Source organism: Staurois parvus, unplaced genomic scaffold (assembly GCF_062004578.1).
Source record: "Staurois parvus isolate SC_StPar_1 unplaced genomic scaffold, SC_StPar_1.0 ptg000476l, whole genome shotgun sequence".
Lineage (NCBI taxonomy): Eukaryota > Metazoa > Chordata > Amphibia > Anura > Ranidae > Staurois > Staurois parvus.
The window spans coordinates 3,230,617-3,248,037 of NW_028318272.1; the positions used below are offsets into that span (position 1 = coordinate 3,230,617).

At 40.7% G+C, this 17,421-nt stretch overlaps 1 protein-coding gene across 2 annotated transcripts in view; it reads left to right on the forward strand.

Moving 5' to 3' along the window:
- The window catches only part of CNEP1R1 (CTD nuclear envelope phosphatase 1 regulatory subunit 1), a 38,931-nt gene extending 22,574 nt beyond the window's left edge, over positions 1 to 16,357 (forward strand). Inside the window, exons 4-6 of one of the 2 annotated variants that reach the window (XM_089689477.1) lie at positions 10,234 to 10,343; positions 13,012 to 13,066; positions 13,548 to 16,357. In XM_089689477.1, coding sequence (XP_089545603.1) covers positions 10,234 to 10,343; positions 13,012 to 13,066; positions 13,548 to 13,589 — 207 coding nt within the window. In that variant the 3' untranslated portion in view covers positions 13,590 to 16,357. Of the gene's footprint in view, positions 1 to 10,233; positions 10,344 to 13,011; positions 13,067 to 13,547 lie in introns of those variants that run through there. The other variant, XR_016314884.1, reaches the window with a different exon arrangement.
- The last annotated feature ends 1,064 nt before the right edge of the window (positions 16,358 to 17,421 follow it).

Sequence of the window (17,421 nt, forward strand, 5' to 3'; positions counted from 1 at the left end):
TGTAAACAGCTGTTGCACCATGCATGTGAGGTATTGCTGTGAACGTCCGATCAAGGGCAGTAATTCTAACACTAGACCTCCTCTGTAAATCTAAAATGGTTGCTTGTAAAAGTTTTTAAAACATTGCCTATAGATATTAAAAATATATGCAGTTTGTCGCCATTGCACGGGGCATGCGCAGTTTTAAATCATGTCATGTTTGGTATCTATTTACTTGGCATACCATCATCTTTTATACTTTAGCAAATAATTGGCCAATATATTGTGTTTTTATGCATTAAAAGTAAAAAAAGTGTATTTTTTTTTTATTTGAATTTGAAAAATCGCTGCATGAGTACTATGTGACATAAAAAATTGTAGCACCCACCATTTTATTCACTAGGGTGTCTGCTTTAAAAAAATATAAAATGTTTGTGGGTTTAAATTAATTTCCTAGCAAAAAATACTGATTTGTTTCCCAAAAAGTCTCACATGTGGTATCCCCATACTCATTAGAAGTAGTAGAATGTATTTTGGGGTGTAATTCCACATATACCCATGGCTTGTGCGAGAAATATATAATTTAAATGACGGCTTTATGTAAAAGAAAAAAAATGTTTTTGTCATTTTCCAGAAACTTGTGGAAAAAAAATAAATCTTCCATGGACTCAATATGCCTCTCAGCAGATAGCTAAGGGTGTCTACTTTCCGAAAAGCGGTCATTTGGGGGTGTTTGTACTATCCTGGTATTTTAGCACCTCAATAAATGTGATAAGCAGTCAGAAAGTAAAAGCTATGTTAATTCCATTATCTATACCATAGTTTGTAGACACTATAACTTTCACACAAAGCAATAAATATACACTTCTTGGGATTTTTTTTAACCAAAAATATGTAGCCGAATACATTTTGGCCTAAAATTATGATGAAATTTTATTTTTTTGGATATTTTTTGTGACTGAAATGAGAAAATTATAGTTTTTTTCAAAAACATTTTTTTTCTTCAAAACTTTTTTTGTTTATAGCGCCAAAAATAAAAAGTACACAGATGATGCAGAGAATATCCGATTGCCTCCCGGAAGATCAGGAAGGATTTTTTTTCCCAGCAGGAGCAAATTGGATTGTGCTTTGCTGGAGTTTTTTTGCCTTCCTCCGTATCAACTGTGGGTATAGGATTATAACTTTTTTTTTTTTTTTTTTTTTTCCTATGGTTGAACTGGATGGACTTTTGTCTTTTTTCAGCCAGACTAACCATGTAACTATGTGATTAAATACCACCAAAAGAAAGCTCTATTTGTGTGAAAAAAGGACATAAATTAAATTTATGTACCATATTGCATGACTGCGCAATTGTCCGTTAAACTAGTGCAGTGCTGTATAGCAAAAAAATGGCGTAAATTGCAGTATCTATACCATCGTTTGTAGATGCTATAACTTTCACACAAAGCAATCAATATATACTTATTGGGATTTTTTTACTAAAAACATGTAGCAGAATACATTTTGACCTAAACTTATAACTAACTTTGAGCTTACTATATATTTTTTTATAGCCGAAAGTAAAAAATATAGTTTTTCTTCAAAATTTTCAGTCTTTTTTTGTTTATAGCGTTAAAAATAAAAAGCACACAGGTTATCAATTACCACTGAAAGAGAGCTCTATTTGTGTGAAAAAAAGGACCTAAATTTCATTTGGGTACAGCATTGCATGACCGCGCAATTATCAGTTGAATTAGTGCAGCTCCGAGTAGCAAAAAGAGGCCTGGTCAATAAGGGGGGTAAATCCTCTGAAGTGCAAGTGGTTAAAATAAAGCTCTTTTTGTGTGCAAAAAATTTATATAAATTGCATATGGTGTTGCATGACCGCAGAATTGTCACTCATATGATGTCCTCCCAGAACGCGCCCCACGCACCCGATGCTGTCAGTGATCACTGCGTCCTATGGACACAGCTGATCACATGACTAGGAAAAAGGCCAATCACAGTGGCCTTTTACCATGTGACCAGCTGTGTCCAATGACACAGCAGATCACAAAGTAAATACAGTTGACGGTTATTGGCAGCACTTTCCTCACGCTGTCACAGCATGAGCAAAGTACTGCCGATCACCAGCAAATGTCAGAGGACATCCACACTGATGATCAGTGCCCTGATCAGCATTGCTGCCCACTAGTGCCCAGCAGTGTCACCCACCAGTGCAGCATCATCAGTGCCTCCTCATCAATGTCCACCAGTGCCGCAGCATCAGTGCCATCTACCCATGCCACCCCATCAGTGCTGCCTATCAGTGCAGCCTCATCAATGCACATCAGTGAAGGAGAACAATTACCTGTTTGCAAAATTTTATAAACGTAACACTTTTTTTCCCCTATTTTTTATGCTCTTTTTTTCATTTTACAGAGCAAAAAATAAAAACCCCAGTGGTGATTAAATACCACCAAAAAAAAAAACTATTTGTGTGGAAACAAAATGATAGAAATTTCATATGGAAACTGTTGCATGACCACGCAATTGTCATTCAAAGGGCAACAGCACTGAAAATTGGCCTGGGCAGGAAGGGGGTAAAAGTGCCCAGTAGGCAAGTGGTTAAACACAATATTGAGTACCAGGATCCTACTCTGCAGTTCTGACAGAGCAGAAAGCGTTTTCTTAGAATGATCCAAAATATATCTTAATATCACGCTAAGAAGCATGTGGGTAGCTTGATATCAGTTTACATCCTGCATTTGTTGATAGCTTCATACCAGTTGTTGGTACCAAATATGATTTAAATGCCCCATATATTACTATATGTGATATTTATTTATTTTTTTTATTTTTGAATATTTTTTTTTTTTAAACATATAAAAACATACAGACAACAGACGCCCATGCAAGGGCAGGGTCAAAGCCCAACAGAGTGTACATAAAACAACAATGGTTCAAAACAACCCAAGGGGGAAAAACAAAAGAAGGGAGAGGGGGGGGGACCATACATAATATTCAAGGCCTAATCATTTATAGACAATATAACAGGACCATAACATATAAAAGGGAACCCAGCTCACAACAGAAAAAAATCAAAGCACCTGGGTGACTATCCGTCAATCAATTCCCCACATCAGCTTCCGCAGTGGCGTTAGAAATATCATCAAGCCAACCTGACCAAATTTTATCAAATTTGTGGGGGCATCCTCTGTTAGAATAGGTAGTCTGATAAAGGGGTAAATTAGAATTCACCAGGCGTTTCCAAAAGGTCACGGCAGGGGGAGACTTTTTTTCCAGTTTAGAGTGGTTGCTTTACAAGCATAAAACAACAGGACTATTAAGGTGCACTTGGCTACAGCAGAAGCCAGCGATTCCACCAGGCCAGTAAACAGAATTTCGGGTCGAGGGGAACACTATGTACTACTTCAATTGTATGTAATACTGCCTGCCAAAAAGACATAATAGCAGGACAGGTCCAAAAGGTATGAAAAAACTCCCCGTCTTCATGAGAACAATGCCAGCAGACTGGATAAAAAGAGGGGTTCATTCTATGTAACCGATACGGGGTAAAGTAAGCCCGATGTAAAGTTTTAAATTGAATCAGTTTATCTCTGGCAGAAACTATGGGAGAGAAGTGATAATCCCAAATCTTGGGTCAATCATCATAATCCAAATTAGGAATATTCGTCCTCCACTTTAGATGTAAAGATACCAATTCGGGGCAGGCCACCACAAGAAGATATCTGTATAATACCGATAGGGTTTTTTTCATGTGTGGTACACGAAGGACAGACTCCAACTCAGAATAGGAAAGGGAGAGCGGTCGAACAGGAAACTGACCTCTAAAGGCATGGGAGACCTGAAGGTATCTGAAGTAGGAATGCGGGGGCAAATTGAATTTAGCTTGAAGAGTGGGAAAAGAAAGGAGCTCGCCATGATCCGTGATGTGCTCCAAGGTTTTAATATGATACTTTGCGCATAACTGGGAGTCCGGAAGGGAGGCGAAATGAGGAAGAGGATTTAACCACAGTGGGGTATGCGGGAAGCAAGTACTAGGGGGAGAGATTCCAATCTAAATCCTGCCTCCCAGGCCCGGAGGGTGGTGCGCATAGATTGGGTAAGACTATGTGGTGATCTGGGGCCCCTAAACACTAGAAAATTGCAGAGCTTCCAAGGATTGTAGAATAGCTGCCTCCAAGAAAATAGAAGTGTTGAAGTGATCTGGCTGCATCCACCAATATACAGTAACCAGTTGAGCAGCAAGAAAATACCGAAAACAGTCTGGCATAGCCAAACGTCCCCTATCCATAGGTCTAGTAAGAGTAGAAAATTTAAATCTGGGAGGCTTGGGACCCAAAAGAAAGGAAGAGAATAAGCGATTCAGCTTTGTACAGAAAGACTTAGGAAGCCACTGAGGGGAATTGCGAAACAAATAAGTAAATTTGGGGGGAATTTTCATCTTTAACAGATTAATTTGACAAATCAAAGAGAGGGCTAAATTGCCTTCAGTTTTAACCGGACCTCAGACAGAACGGGGTGGAGATTCAGTTCTGCATACTCCATAGCCGACCTAGAGACCACCACCCCCAAATAAGTAAATGTATCAACCCACTGCAAGGGAGAATCAGGGAAGGTGGAAGCCAAGGCTCCAGCATCCACCAGAAAGGGCAATGGTGAGTCATATGAATATTAGAGAACAGACTGCGAATGTTAATATCTGTAGATCTACCCGACATAAAACCTGTCTGGTCCGAATCAAGTATCGACGTGATCACCTTGTTCAGCCTAATGGAAAGAAGCTTAGTAAGGATTTTAAAGTCACTATTTCTAGATGCCAAGATGCATTAGACCTAGCGGAGCCCTTTTCGACTATGGAAGTTCTTGGGGCGATCAAGGCCCTGAAAACTGGTAAGTGCCTGGGTCCAGATGGGTTTACTCTGCGTTTTTACAAACCTTTGCTGTCCCACTGGCCCCGCTTTTGGCCCAAGCTTTTAATTCCATCGATGATCTGATCATGCCTTCATCAGCCTTTTTGTCCGCCAACATTTCGGTTCTCCCTAAGCCAGGTAAAGACCCTTCTCTTTGCGGAGGCTACTGCCCAATCTCTCTTCTTAATTTAGACGTTAAGCTTTTCGCTAAACTTCTGGCCCTCCGCCTCTCCCCTTTTCTACCAACTCTGATTCACCATGACCAGGTCGGCTTTGTCCCAGGTTGTGAAGCTAGGGATAATACTTCTAAAACGATCCATCTTATCTCCTATATCAAACAACATAGCGTAAAGGCTTGCCTCCTTTCATTTGATGCTGGGAAGGCGTTCGATCACGTTGACTGGCTTTTCTCTACGTCTTACCTTAGAACAGATTGGTTTGGGTTCACGGTGCCTTGCTCACATTATGTCCCTTTATTCCCGTCCTTCGGCGTCTGTCCTGGTGAATGGTACGGTCTCTTCACCCTTTCCCATTTCAAATGGGACTAGACAAGTTTGTCCCCTTTCGCCTCTTCTTTTTGTTTTAGTTATGGAACATCTCGCAAGAGCCATATGAGCGAATGACTCAATTCTAGGCATCCACATTCCCTCTGCACATCACAAACTGTCTCTATACGCAGATGATCTTTTAGTTTACGTCCAACAACCACTTATTTCACTCCCCAGTCTTTTTCATGAATCCTGCAGATTTGGTCTCTTCAGTAACTTCAAACTTAATATCTCTAAAACGGAGGCCTTGAATATATCTCTGCCTGCTCATGTATTGGCGAACTTGGCGACCAAAGGCTATTATATATTTAGGGATTATGATTCCTGCCGACCTTTCTGCTCTGTATTCCCTTAATTACTTACCCTTGCTTTCTCGTATCCAAAAGGATCTAGCTTCATGGGGCGCTCCGGCTCTACCGTGGTTCGGCCATATCAACACCCTCAAAATGGATACCTTACCTAAGTTACTATACGTTTTCCAGAATGTGCCGATCATTGTCCCTAAGAGTTTCTTCCTTTCCCTACGCTCTCTTTCGATTAGATTTATTTGGCTTCAAGGGTTCTCAAGGCTAAAATACAGGGTACATACTTCCCCGAAAACTGGAGGAGGAGTGGGTTTACCAGACTTTGAGCTATATTATAGAGCTACATTGCTAGCCTGGATGCCTGAATGGTTTCCCAGACCCTTCCGTAAAGCCTCTTGTATGATTGAACATGATTTGTCTCCGGTTGACCTCCGGGCTTTGCCTTGGGGTTATAGCCGGGACCACCGGCGTTTTCACGGCCTATCCCCATTGACCATGGCTGTACTACGATTGTGGTATCAACGGGGCATCGTTGCTCTCTTATCTTCTGATCCTTCTCTCTTATCACCCCTATTTGATAACCCTGCTCTTCCTCAAGGGTTGGGCTCTTCTACCATTGGTCCCTTTTATGCGTGCCTTATGGCCCACGGCTCGAGACTTTATTTGCCCTCAAGCGGGTCTTCCTTCAGGGTGGGCCTAGGGATTGGTTGACCACTTTACATCTATCCTCATTTTGCAAACACCTATACGCTTCCTCCTACACGCATCATCCACTCACTGAGTTTGAGCGGCTGTGCTCCCTCTCTGAATTGCCAAGACATTTCCTAGCTTCCCTATATAATGTGTTACACAATGCTCTTCATTCTGAACTCCCTCCCTACACCAAGGCGTGGGCTTGAGACCTAGGTAGAGATATATCAGCAGAAGACTAGTCCACGTCATTCCACTTCACTCATAAACCGTCTTTCTTGTTATTCACAGGAAAATAACTTTAAGCTCCTTTCTCGATGGTACAGGGACCCCCTCACCTTACACAAAATACTTCCTTCCACACCTAATCTCTGCTGGCGTTGTACTAAAGCTGTTGGTACACAGCTCCATATTTGGTGGGATTGTGACCTAATACAACCTTTCTGGCGACAGGTCTTTGCTGTATATGGTAAGATCTATGGTGAGTCCTTGGCCCCTTCGCCGGAAATTGCCCTCCTTTCTATATTACCCGGTTCGCTGGCTGCGCAGAGGAAAAATTTGCTGCGCTTCTTTCTATCTGCGGCCCGCCAATTGATACCTCTCTTTTGGAAAACGACCACTCCTTCTATTCCGCTGTGGGTCTCTGTGTTTAATGATACCATGTGTATGGAGGAAATGCTGGCATTCACCAATGATACCTATGACAAACATAAGCTGTTGTCAGTTTGGCTCCATTTCGCCTCCTCATTTCTCAGAGATTTATGTTCCCCTGTCATGCCTTAACGGAGTCGAGCCCTGTCCCCCCGATTTCTTCTCCATCCTAGTATGTTCACTGGTGTGGCGCTACGGACTGTATTGAGGTACGGTCGGTGGGGTCCACCTTTTCCTTGCTTATTGTCGTATACGTCTCCCGACCCTCTTTCTTCTTTTCCTTCACCAGCTCTACTATTGATGTCCCCCCCCTTTTTTTCTCTTCTCTCTCTCCCTTCTCCTTCCTTTTTTTTCTTTTTTTTTTTCTCTTCTGTTTGGGTATATATTCTTGGTTGTACAGCGTTATTTCATTTGCTGCATACATCTTGTCTGGGGATTCCTCCCCCGCTTCTATGTTTTTGCCTATCTCCGTGATTCATTTATGTATGTTATTGATCCCCACATCCTGATGTTATTTGGACTCCTTTTCCCTCATCCTCATAGATCATAGTCATATCTGTATTGCTTTTTTCTTTTTTTTTGTATACCCATTTCCTTATCTCTGTTCTCGTTATTTACTTGCTATATACTGTTTATTTTGACACAAAATTTAATAAAGACAAATTTGCCTTTTTAAAGTCACTATTAAGAAGCGCAATGGGCCTATAGGAAGCGCAAAGTTTGGGGTCCTTACCTGATATGTGAATCAACACAATATAAGCATCAGACATAGTGAGGGGCAAGGAGCCAACGTGTAGGCAATTCTTATATGAGGACATCAGAATAGGGGCTAAAAACTCCATGTAGGTCTTGTAAAAAACCATCGGGATACCATCGGGTCCCCAAGCTTTACCATTAGGGAAGGAGCCTACTTCCTCGGAAACCTCCTCCACAGTAATATTCGAGACCAACAAAGCAAACTCAGAGTCGGAGAAACAACCAAGGGTCAACGGGTCCAACACGGCGGCCAAGCCCAAAAGGTTAGGATCTGACTTGGTCGAGGAGGAATAGAGTGAGGTATAAGAAAATTCAAATTTGTGCAATGTATCCTCCTGGGAAGACACCACCCCCCCACCCGCAGTACAAAGTTTTGGAATTACAGTGAGAGGCCTATCATGCTACGATATCATCGCCAATAACCTACTATTTTTATCCCCAAAATCAAAAATTCCTTTCTGCGGGGCTGGACATCCAACCTAGTAATTTTGGACAAGGGAATCGTAATTATCTGCAGTGGGGGTAGATGAGTAATTGGTGGAGGCTTCTGTCACCTTATCGTGTAACTGAGACATAAGGACAGAGTTTTCCGACTTGATAGCAGGAACAACAGAAATATATAATTCCCTACTATGTGCCTTAAAGGCATCCCAAACCATGGCAGGAGAAGCTGACCCAGCATTATGCTCCCAGTAATCACCTAGTCCCGGAGGGATGCATTCCGCAGAGACAGCATGATGGATCCACTTGGGATGCAGTCTCCAAAGAGAACCATTACACGATTACCTAGACCGGAATAATAATCTAAAGGGGCTATGGTCCGATAAACCTTCTGGGAGGTAGCTAGCCTCTTGTACATCACCAAGAAGGGAAGGATTAGCAAACGCTAAATCGACATGTTGGCGACCTGTGCCCAGATGGCCAGATCGGAGTTAAAGGACGCTGGGGGAACTGGTCTATCAAAGGACTGTGAGAGATTTGCACTGAAACCCCCCATAAATAACATTTTTGCAGGGCAGTGCGGGGCCAGCTTCTCCTGCAAAAGGTAAAGAGGGGCCATTTGACTGGGTGATGGTAGATACGTATTAATTTTGGTTCCAGAATGACACAACCAACATACCGTCCATTAGGATCTATATTAACATCTTCAACCACACACAGGATTGATTTGCTTAGGATAGTGACCCCACGAGAGTAGTAGGAGTAGGTGGCGTGGAACTCCCTCTGTACCCACGGCCTCTTCAGAGCTAGGATTTTGCTGCCCATAAGATGAGTCTCTTGTAGCAGGACTATGTGAGGATTATGTAATTTAAGATCTTGAAATATGAGTGAGCATTTGTACTTGGAATTTAGCCCCCTAACATTCCAGGAGAGAATGGAAAAACAATCTTTAGGGACAGGTGCAATGATGACAGAAACACCTTGGCCACAGCTGCCGAAAAATCGAAATGGAGCATAAGGGTTCCCACGAGCAGCAAAATCTGATCAGGCCATTGCATAGAAAGGTCCAGATAAACAGAAAAGCAGTTAAATACATTCAATACAAATATTCCCCCAAACCACAAACAAACAAAAATAAAACCCTGCCCGTGCACCATAAAAAGAAAAAACAACAAAAACAGAAGCCAACCGGTGCAGGGCCTGTAGAGCTTTTACCTTCCTCAAGAGGGCCAGAAGTTCTCTAGAATCAGTTTGGACCATGTCCTCCATTTGAGGTATATGGGATTCCACCTCAGACAGCCAAGTTAGGGCTTCCTTGCAGGAGGTGATCGCAGCCAGGAGTCCGCTGGAGACGGACCGGGATCCCCCATGCCCTCCCGGGGTGGCTGAGTGCCAGCCGACACTGCTGTGAGGGCCAGCCTCGTGTCCAAGGTGGTTGGGGGAACCACCGAGGGCCGGCCCAACCTATGCTTGCTGGGGGACGTGGAGGAGGAGAATGGGGTGCCCAGCCGACTCACAACTACCAAGAGGAGGTCCGGGAGCAAAATATCAGGGAAGCCGCTGTCACAGGATCAATAGCAGGATGAATGAGGAGCGGAGCTCAGCCACCACACGTCCGGCTCTCTTCACATGCGGCCATGCCACAATCAATATTTATTTTAATATTAAGTTTGGTAAACTTTGTGTGGAAGCTCAGAATGTCTGGCTTATTTTGAAACACTAGAATGAATATTTATTCTATACCTACCTGGCACAAATTGCTGACAGTGGTGTATTGGTTTATCTTATTTGCAGTGTGTAGAAATGCACACCTGGGCAAACCAGTATACACCCACCCTTAATAATTAGAATAGATTGAGAAATGTTATTGGCTGGAATGTGGTCAAATTTTAGAGTACTGATATATTGTCAAAAGCATTATCCATTACGTTATGATATATTCACACTGCTGTTTCCTTTGTTTAACAGGTATCATTCTTCACATCACTGTGGAACCACCCCTTCTTTACAATTAGCTGCATAACCTTAATAGGACTCTTTTTTGCTGGGATCCACAAGAGAGTTGTGGCACCGTCGATGTATCCTTTTAGTATTCTGTTTGTTGCTGCCACAAAAATACTTTGCTTTGCAAACTGCTATTGCAAATTATGAAAAGTAAAGGACATTCACTAGCATTATTAAAGGATAAGTAAACTTAAGAACAAAAATGTATATACTGAACTGTACAACTCAATTGAAAAACAAACTGTAACCTTTTAGGAGGGAAGTAAACATTAAAAACTAAAATAATGCGGTTGCATAAGTGTGCACACCCTCTTATAACTGGGGATGCATGTGTTCAGAATTAAGCAATCACATTCAAAATCATGTTAAATAGGAGTCAGTACACACCTGCCATCATTTAAAGTGCCTCTGATTAACCCCAAGTAAAGTTCAGCTGTTCTAGTAGGTCTTTCCTGACATTTTCTTAGTTGCATCCTACAGCAAAATCCATGGTCCAAAGAGAGCTTCCAAAGCATTAGAGGGATCTCATTGTTAAAAGGTACAAAGTACAAAAGAATTTCCAAGGCATTAGATATACCATGAAACACAGTGAAGACAGTCTACATCAAGTGGAGAAAATATGGCACAACAGAACTGGAAGTCCCTCCAAAATTGATGAAAAGATGAGAAGAAAACTGGTTTGGGAGGCTGTCCAGAGGCCTACAGCAACATTAAAGAAGCTGCAGGAATATTTGCCATGTACTGGCTGTGTGGTACATGAGACAACAATCTCCCGTATTGTTCATATGTCTGAGCTATGGGGTAGAGTGGTAAGACAGAAGCCTTTTCTTACAAAGAAACACATCCAAGCTCGGATAAATTTTGCAAGAACACATCTGAAGTCTCCCAAAAGCATGCGGGAAAATGTATTATGGTCTGATGAAACCAAGGTTGAACGTTTTGGCCATAATTTCTAAAGATATGTTTGGCGCAAAAACAACACTGCACATCACCAAAAGAACACCATACCCACAGTGAAGCATGGTGGTGAAATCTGTGGAGTGATCTGAAGAAAGGAGATGCCCTCACAATCTGACAGATTTGGAGTGTTTTTTCAAGATAGAGCGGGCAAATTTTGCCAATCAACATGCTGATAGACTCATACCCAAAAAGACTGAGTGCTGTAATAAAATCAAAAGGTGCTTCAACAAAGTATTAGTTTAAGAGTGTGCACACTTATGCAACCATATTATTATTTTAGTTTTTTATTTTTACTTCCCTCCACCTAAAAGATTTCAATTTGTTGTTCAACTGAGTTGTACAGTTTATAGGTCACATTAAAGGTGGAAAAAGTTCCGAAATTATTTATCTTTGTCTCATTTCTTTACATCACAGAAACGTGACATTTTAACAGGGGTGTGTATCTCCACTGTAGCTACCCAAGGACAGGAGGTGTGTTTATAAGTTAAAATAAGGGAAAGATGCCTGAAAAATATGCCAGCTCATTTAAGAACTGGCAAGTTGCAATATATATTTTTTTTTTTTTGGGGGGGAGTAAGGTTAGATACTTTAAATTACAGTAACAAAGGCATGTGTATAGTAATCATTTTGTGAAACCGCAGCAAAATATGGGTAACTAATGATTTGACTTGATTTATATTTTTCTTTTTAAAAACCATAAGTAAGAATGTGCGTCAATGTTCAAAGTGCTCCCAGTGTTGTGCAAAGCATTTTAGGATAATTTCTACTACATGGAATAAAATAAGCAGCCGTGTCGAGTACAGGTGGCCACACCTTGAACCCCCAAGACAATCAGCTGCAGGATGAAGCAGCAAATACAGTAGCAGCCATATTGTGTATTCAGTATCCAGCTTATAGAAATTCACACATTCATCAAATTATTTTGTGGTTCATACTTCAGTTGTAAAGTTTCTGATAAATTGGTATGCTGCTATTTGTTTGCCTGTTGCAGAATGGCTCCCATTTTGGTTTAGCATGGCAACCAGGTTGCATCCTTCTCATTATATGTAAGGATGGCCTCTCCTCTCCTAATAGGTCATTAAAATATTGATCTGTGTAGGGTTGAGACACTGCCACGTTTTTCTTTCAAGCAATCTATTACCGACCTATGCTAGATGCTTATTAAGCCCCGTACACATGGTCTTTTTTTGTTTATAGCGCAAAAAATAAACACACAAGCAATCAAATACCACTGAAAGAAAGCTCTATTTGTGGGGAAAAAAGGATGCAAGATGAATTTAGGTGCAGTGTTGCATGACTGCACAATTGTCAGTTAAAGTAACGCAGCGCTGTATCACAATAAATTGCCTGGTCAGGAAGGGGTGGGAGGGGGTGAATCCTCTGGAGGGCAAGTGGTTAAAGACAGCAAGTTTGTACATTTAAAGTCGCAGTATTAAACCTCCTCTCTATACTCCTAATCGCCTCATTGTCTCAGAATCAAGGGCCACATGAAATGTTCTGATTTCATTATGTTGTTCTTTTACCCAGAAATTTGCTGCTGTGGAAAGCCATGTAAATGGATTTTTTTTCTTTTCCATGAGAAAAGCTGGGGTTGTGTCCACTGACCATTGTATATGGCCATTATTTAATGATATATAGACAAAATAAATCTCAACAGCCTTCTAAATTTCTCCATTTTAAGATTTATGTAAGACACAGTGTAATCTGTGAGAGTTCCCAGGATGCCATATTGATGTTTTGTTTTGTTTTTATTTCAATTTTATTCTTAACCCATTGGCTCAGAATAGCAGCAAGATGTCGAACTGTGCTAGCAGAGTATAACATGTCATGTGACGATGTGAGTATTACATACTCTGCATATGATTTTAGTTAGTGGTATTTTTTTTGTCTCTAGAAGAAATTGTTGTGCGTATAAAACACAAACATCTAAAAGGCATGTTTAACAGTCATTAGAATACAAAGGGGGAAATTTATCAAAACTGGAGCAGCCTGAATCTGATGTACTGTGCATGGAAGCCAATCAGCTTCTATCTTTCACTTGTTCAGTTATGCTTTGAAAATGAAGGCTAGAAGGGCTCAGATCCTTCAGCTGTTCTCCGCTATATGTTGCTTACAAGTGGGTTATAGGGGAACCAATCTTTGTTACTATAATAATGTGGAAGAGGTGAAAGCACTACAGAAATTTATGGAAACCAAAGTGGAAATATTCCTTTTTAATTACGTTAAAATTTACTAAGGTACACTGTTAATCTAGTGTTTTACTTCTTTAACTCATTTGATACTTGAATTCATATTTTATTTTTGTTTTATCTTTGCAGACGGGGAAATTGATTCTTAAACCAAGACCACATGTCCAGTGACATTTTTCTTGCAATATCTAAAGTTAGTAGTGGATTTATGGACAATATTTTCAGTTTTTCGTTAATCGGGTCTTGTGTAAGACAAGTTACTACCAAGAAAGACCGTTAAGACATGGAAACAAACTCTTGGAGTATTTACTACAAAGATGTTGAATGTTTTTTTACTTAAAGACTGTATTTACAGTTCATCATTTCACGTAATCATTTCACTTTTTTTTTTGTTTTTTTTTTACCAGAAAAAAAGGATTATTTCATATACAGTATTTGTACAAAGTAGCTTTTTCAGAAAACTTTTTAAAGTAAACTTTAACCAAACACAGCATACGGCACAAAGTACTGAAAATAAATAAGTTAAATGAAGCCTATGCTATTTTATTTTCTCTGGCTATTTTGCAGCAGGGAAAAATGATAGCATGCTACTGGATGAATGACTAGGAACTATAGTGCATTTAAGTGTCTGCAGTTTGCCTTTCCCTTTTCTGTTTGTTGATGCCTGCGTTTTAGCCTGAATCAGATCTGCAGTTATAATTTAAATATACTTCATGCCAGAAGCATTGCCATGGTGTACAACGGCACTGCTCAAATATATTCTTCAGTGTGAAAGGAATAGGTTTTCAATGATATAGCATATAGTAGGCTTTCTGTGGCTGTTCTCTTACCAGGTCACTGTTAGCTAATCTGCTTCAGAAAGGTTTACGTTTACCCTTGGCAATTATGTCCATTGTGCATTTGTTAATATTTCAAAGGAACCTTCATGCTAAATAAGCTAAATGCATTGCAGGTGCTAAAAAACAAAAGGTGTTCAAAGTCTTAGAATTTGTTTTCTTTCTAAAGCAGCCCCAGCCTGACTAGAAAGGCCTTTCACCTGCCAGCAGCAGAGAAGGACCCCTGTTTTCTGTGTGGAAGCAACAATCTTATTGTAGAGGTCTGACATGAATGCTATTAAAGCGGTTGTAAGGGCTCGATGTCTTTTACCTTCATGCATTCTATGCTTGAAGTTAAAGAAAACCTTCTGTGTGCAGCAGTGCCCCCAGCCCCATCAATACTTACCCGAGATCGAGCGATATGCACAACAGCCTGTGCTGTCACTGGTCCCTGCCTCCTCAAGCCACTGCTCCATGTGTGAATGGACACACAGAGCAGTGGGTGCCCCCATAGCAAGCTGCTTGCTGTGGAGTCCTCAACAGAAAGGAGGAGCCAGGAAAGCCTGCGGGGGACCCGAGAAGAGGAGGATCCAGGCTTCTCTGTGCAAAACCACTGCACACAGCAGGAAGGTATAGACATGTTTGTTATTTTACAAAAAAAATGAACCTGTAGAATCACTTTAAGTCAGAACAGGAACTTTTCATTTGGTAGAGAGTAGGACCTTTGCTGACTGCGTAGCAATAAGTTTGACTCAGTAGGGGGGCATGTTGGGAATATTCAGAGAGAACAGTGCTTTTACACAGAGAGAAAACATCATGATATGCATCTGCTGGCAGGAGACAAGCTGTTCTATTTGGTTGCAGCTGGTTTAGCAATAAAGCCAACTGTAAAGTAAAGTTAGCCATAGATGGATCAAAATTTGGCTGGTTTAGCAGGGACCAGACAAATTTCAATGAATCCATGGCAGGTCTCACGTGATAGAAATCGATCAATAGGAATCATCCAATGGGAATTTTTGGAAATTTTCGATCAGCGGCTGCAGCACTGACCAGTGTATTCTGAAAGCGGAGGAATCCCCTCTGCCACAATACAAAAGCACAGCAGAGAGGTTTCCTGCATCTACCTCTCCATCTGATCAGTACGTTGGCTGAAAATAAACACGACCCATCTATAGGTAGCCTAAGACACTGAACAAAATTTATTTTGATGTACCTGGAATTTATTTAGCAGATTTAAACTAAATGTGCCATTGAGCTTTAAGATTTTGCAGTTGGCATACCAAGCTATGTGTCAGTGGTATAGCAGTAAATTGGAGAGGATTTGTGGCAACTTCACAAGGAAAACGGGTGTCAGCTAAATAATTATATACTTTTGGCAGTAAAACATAGCAGTTCTTGAAAACAACAACTTTGTTGTATAGTTAGTTAACCGAAATCTGTTCTTTAAAGAGAACATTTTGCATTTTTCTTACCATGCTATTAGTCCGTTTTACTCCAGTTTTTTTAATTAAACTGTATGTAGACAAAAACAACTATAAGCACCCTGAAGATCAGTAATACTTACCAGCCTGGTGGGTGGTTGCTCAAATTTTTGCTTTCTTGCAGAGGTATGGTGCTTGACAAATCTACTTAACAGGTTCTACGTTACTGCTGTGTCCTGTAGTGAGTTTAGAATCCCGAGTTTAGAATCCCATTGTACAGCAGAGAGAAGCGTTGGCTATCAGCAGCAGCTGTAGCTTTAGAGATTTGGAGTACCCATCCACCAGACTGATATTTATTACTAATCATCTTGTGTAGGGTGCTTGTAGTAATTTACAAGGTTAGACTATTAACCTTTGACATAACTTATTCATATCTGTACATAACTGTGTGTGTGTTTACATTATTCTTCAGTCTGTTGCAATGTGACTGTTTTCATTCTTCCTGTTACAGGGATACTGTCAATTTTGTCTAGGCTTCATACAGTACAAATCACCTGCTTACAGTGTGTCTACACAGTCAGAAATGTTTGTAGTTCACTTTGTTGTAATATAGTTCTTGTTCTGTTTGATCATTTTATTGTTACATAAATTTTACTTTTAATAGACCTTTTAAATACAAATAAAAGTACATTTCTGCTCAGTACATTTCATATTTTTATGGATTGGTTATGTATTTGTCCTTGCCTAGATTTAATGCTGACAATTTTAATAGAGTTGTCAGATTCTTGACTCTAAATAAACAGTTTATTATTATTATTATTATTATACAGTACTTATAAAGCACCAACAGTTTGCTCAGCACTGTACATTACAAAGGGAGACAGAACATGCGACAGTACAATAACAATACAATGTGATACACGAGTTTATAATTATATTCACAAAATTTCAGGGGACATAATTAGTGTGGGGTTTTTTGCTCTTTAAAATTACATAATACTTGAGTAAAATGTGTGATAAATGGTTTTCAAAGCCAAAAATGAAATTTGAAAAAACTTGATTTTTGTACTTATTAGATGATAATGTAATAGTATCTTGAAAACATAAATCTGAACATTTTGTATTCTTTCTCAGTGGAACCACTGAACTGTCCTTGTCAGGAGTGTCTTGTGCTCCTGCTCCAACACAGCCGCTGGTCTCATTCCAGCATCCTGGTTTTGGCCATGATATATTCTCCCTGTCTGTCCACCTGTAAGATGATTGATGTGGCCAGTCTCTGGGTGGAGACCAAACCTGATTTAAGCCAGCCAAGTCTGCAGTCTCATGCTTGTGATAGCGTGTGTAATACATGCTCAAACTCCCTGTCTGTCCTGCTCTGCTGTTTTGGATTCCCCTGTTTAAGACCTCAGATCAGATATCGACTATACTCTGAACTCCGCCTGCCATTGGCTACGGATTTGACCCTGACTACTCTGAACCTTGGCTGCCTTGTATTTCAACTGTCATTGAACTATTAAGCCTGTCTACCAACTGCAAGTACCTGTTTCCTGTGCACAGTTCGTGCCTGCCCCAGCGTGGTGACCAGGCACTATAGCATTGTGTATATGACCTGGGGCACCTGAGTACCAGTAGGCCTGCTTGCCTTATGGGAAGGGGGCTGTTATGGGTGAGGAGCACAAAAGCCAGCTATAGTGCCTGACCACCTGCGGTAGGGGTAAGCGTGACCTCATAAGCTTTTATCAAGAAAAATTTTCTGTGAAGATGGAG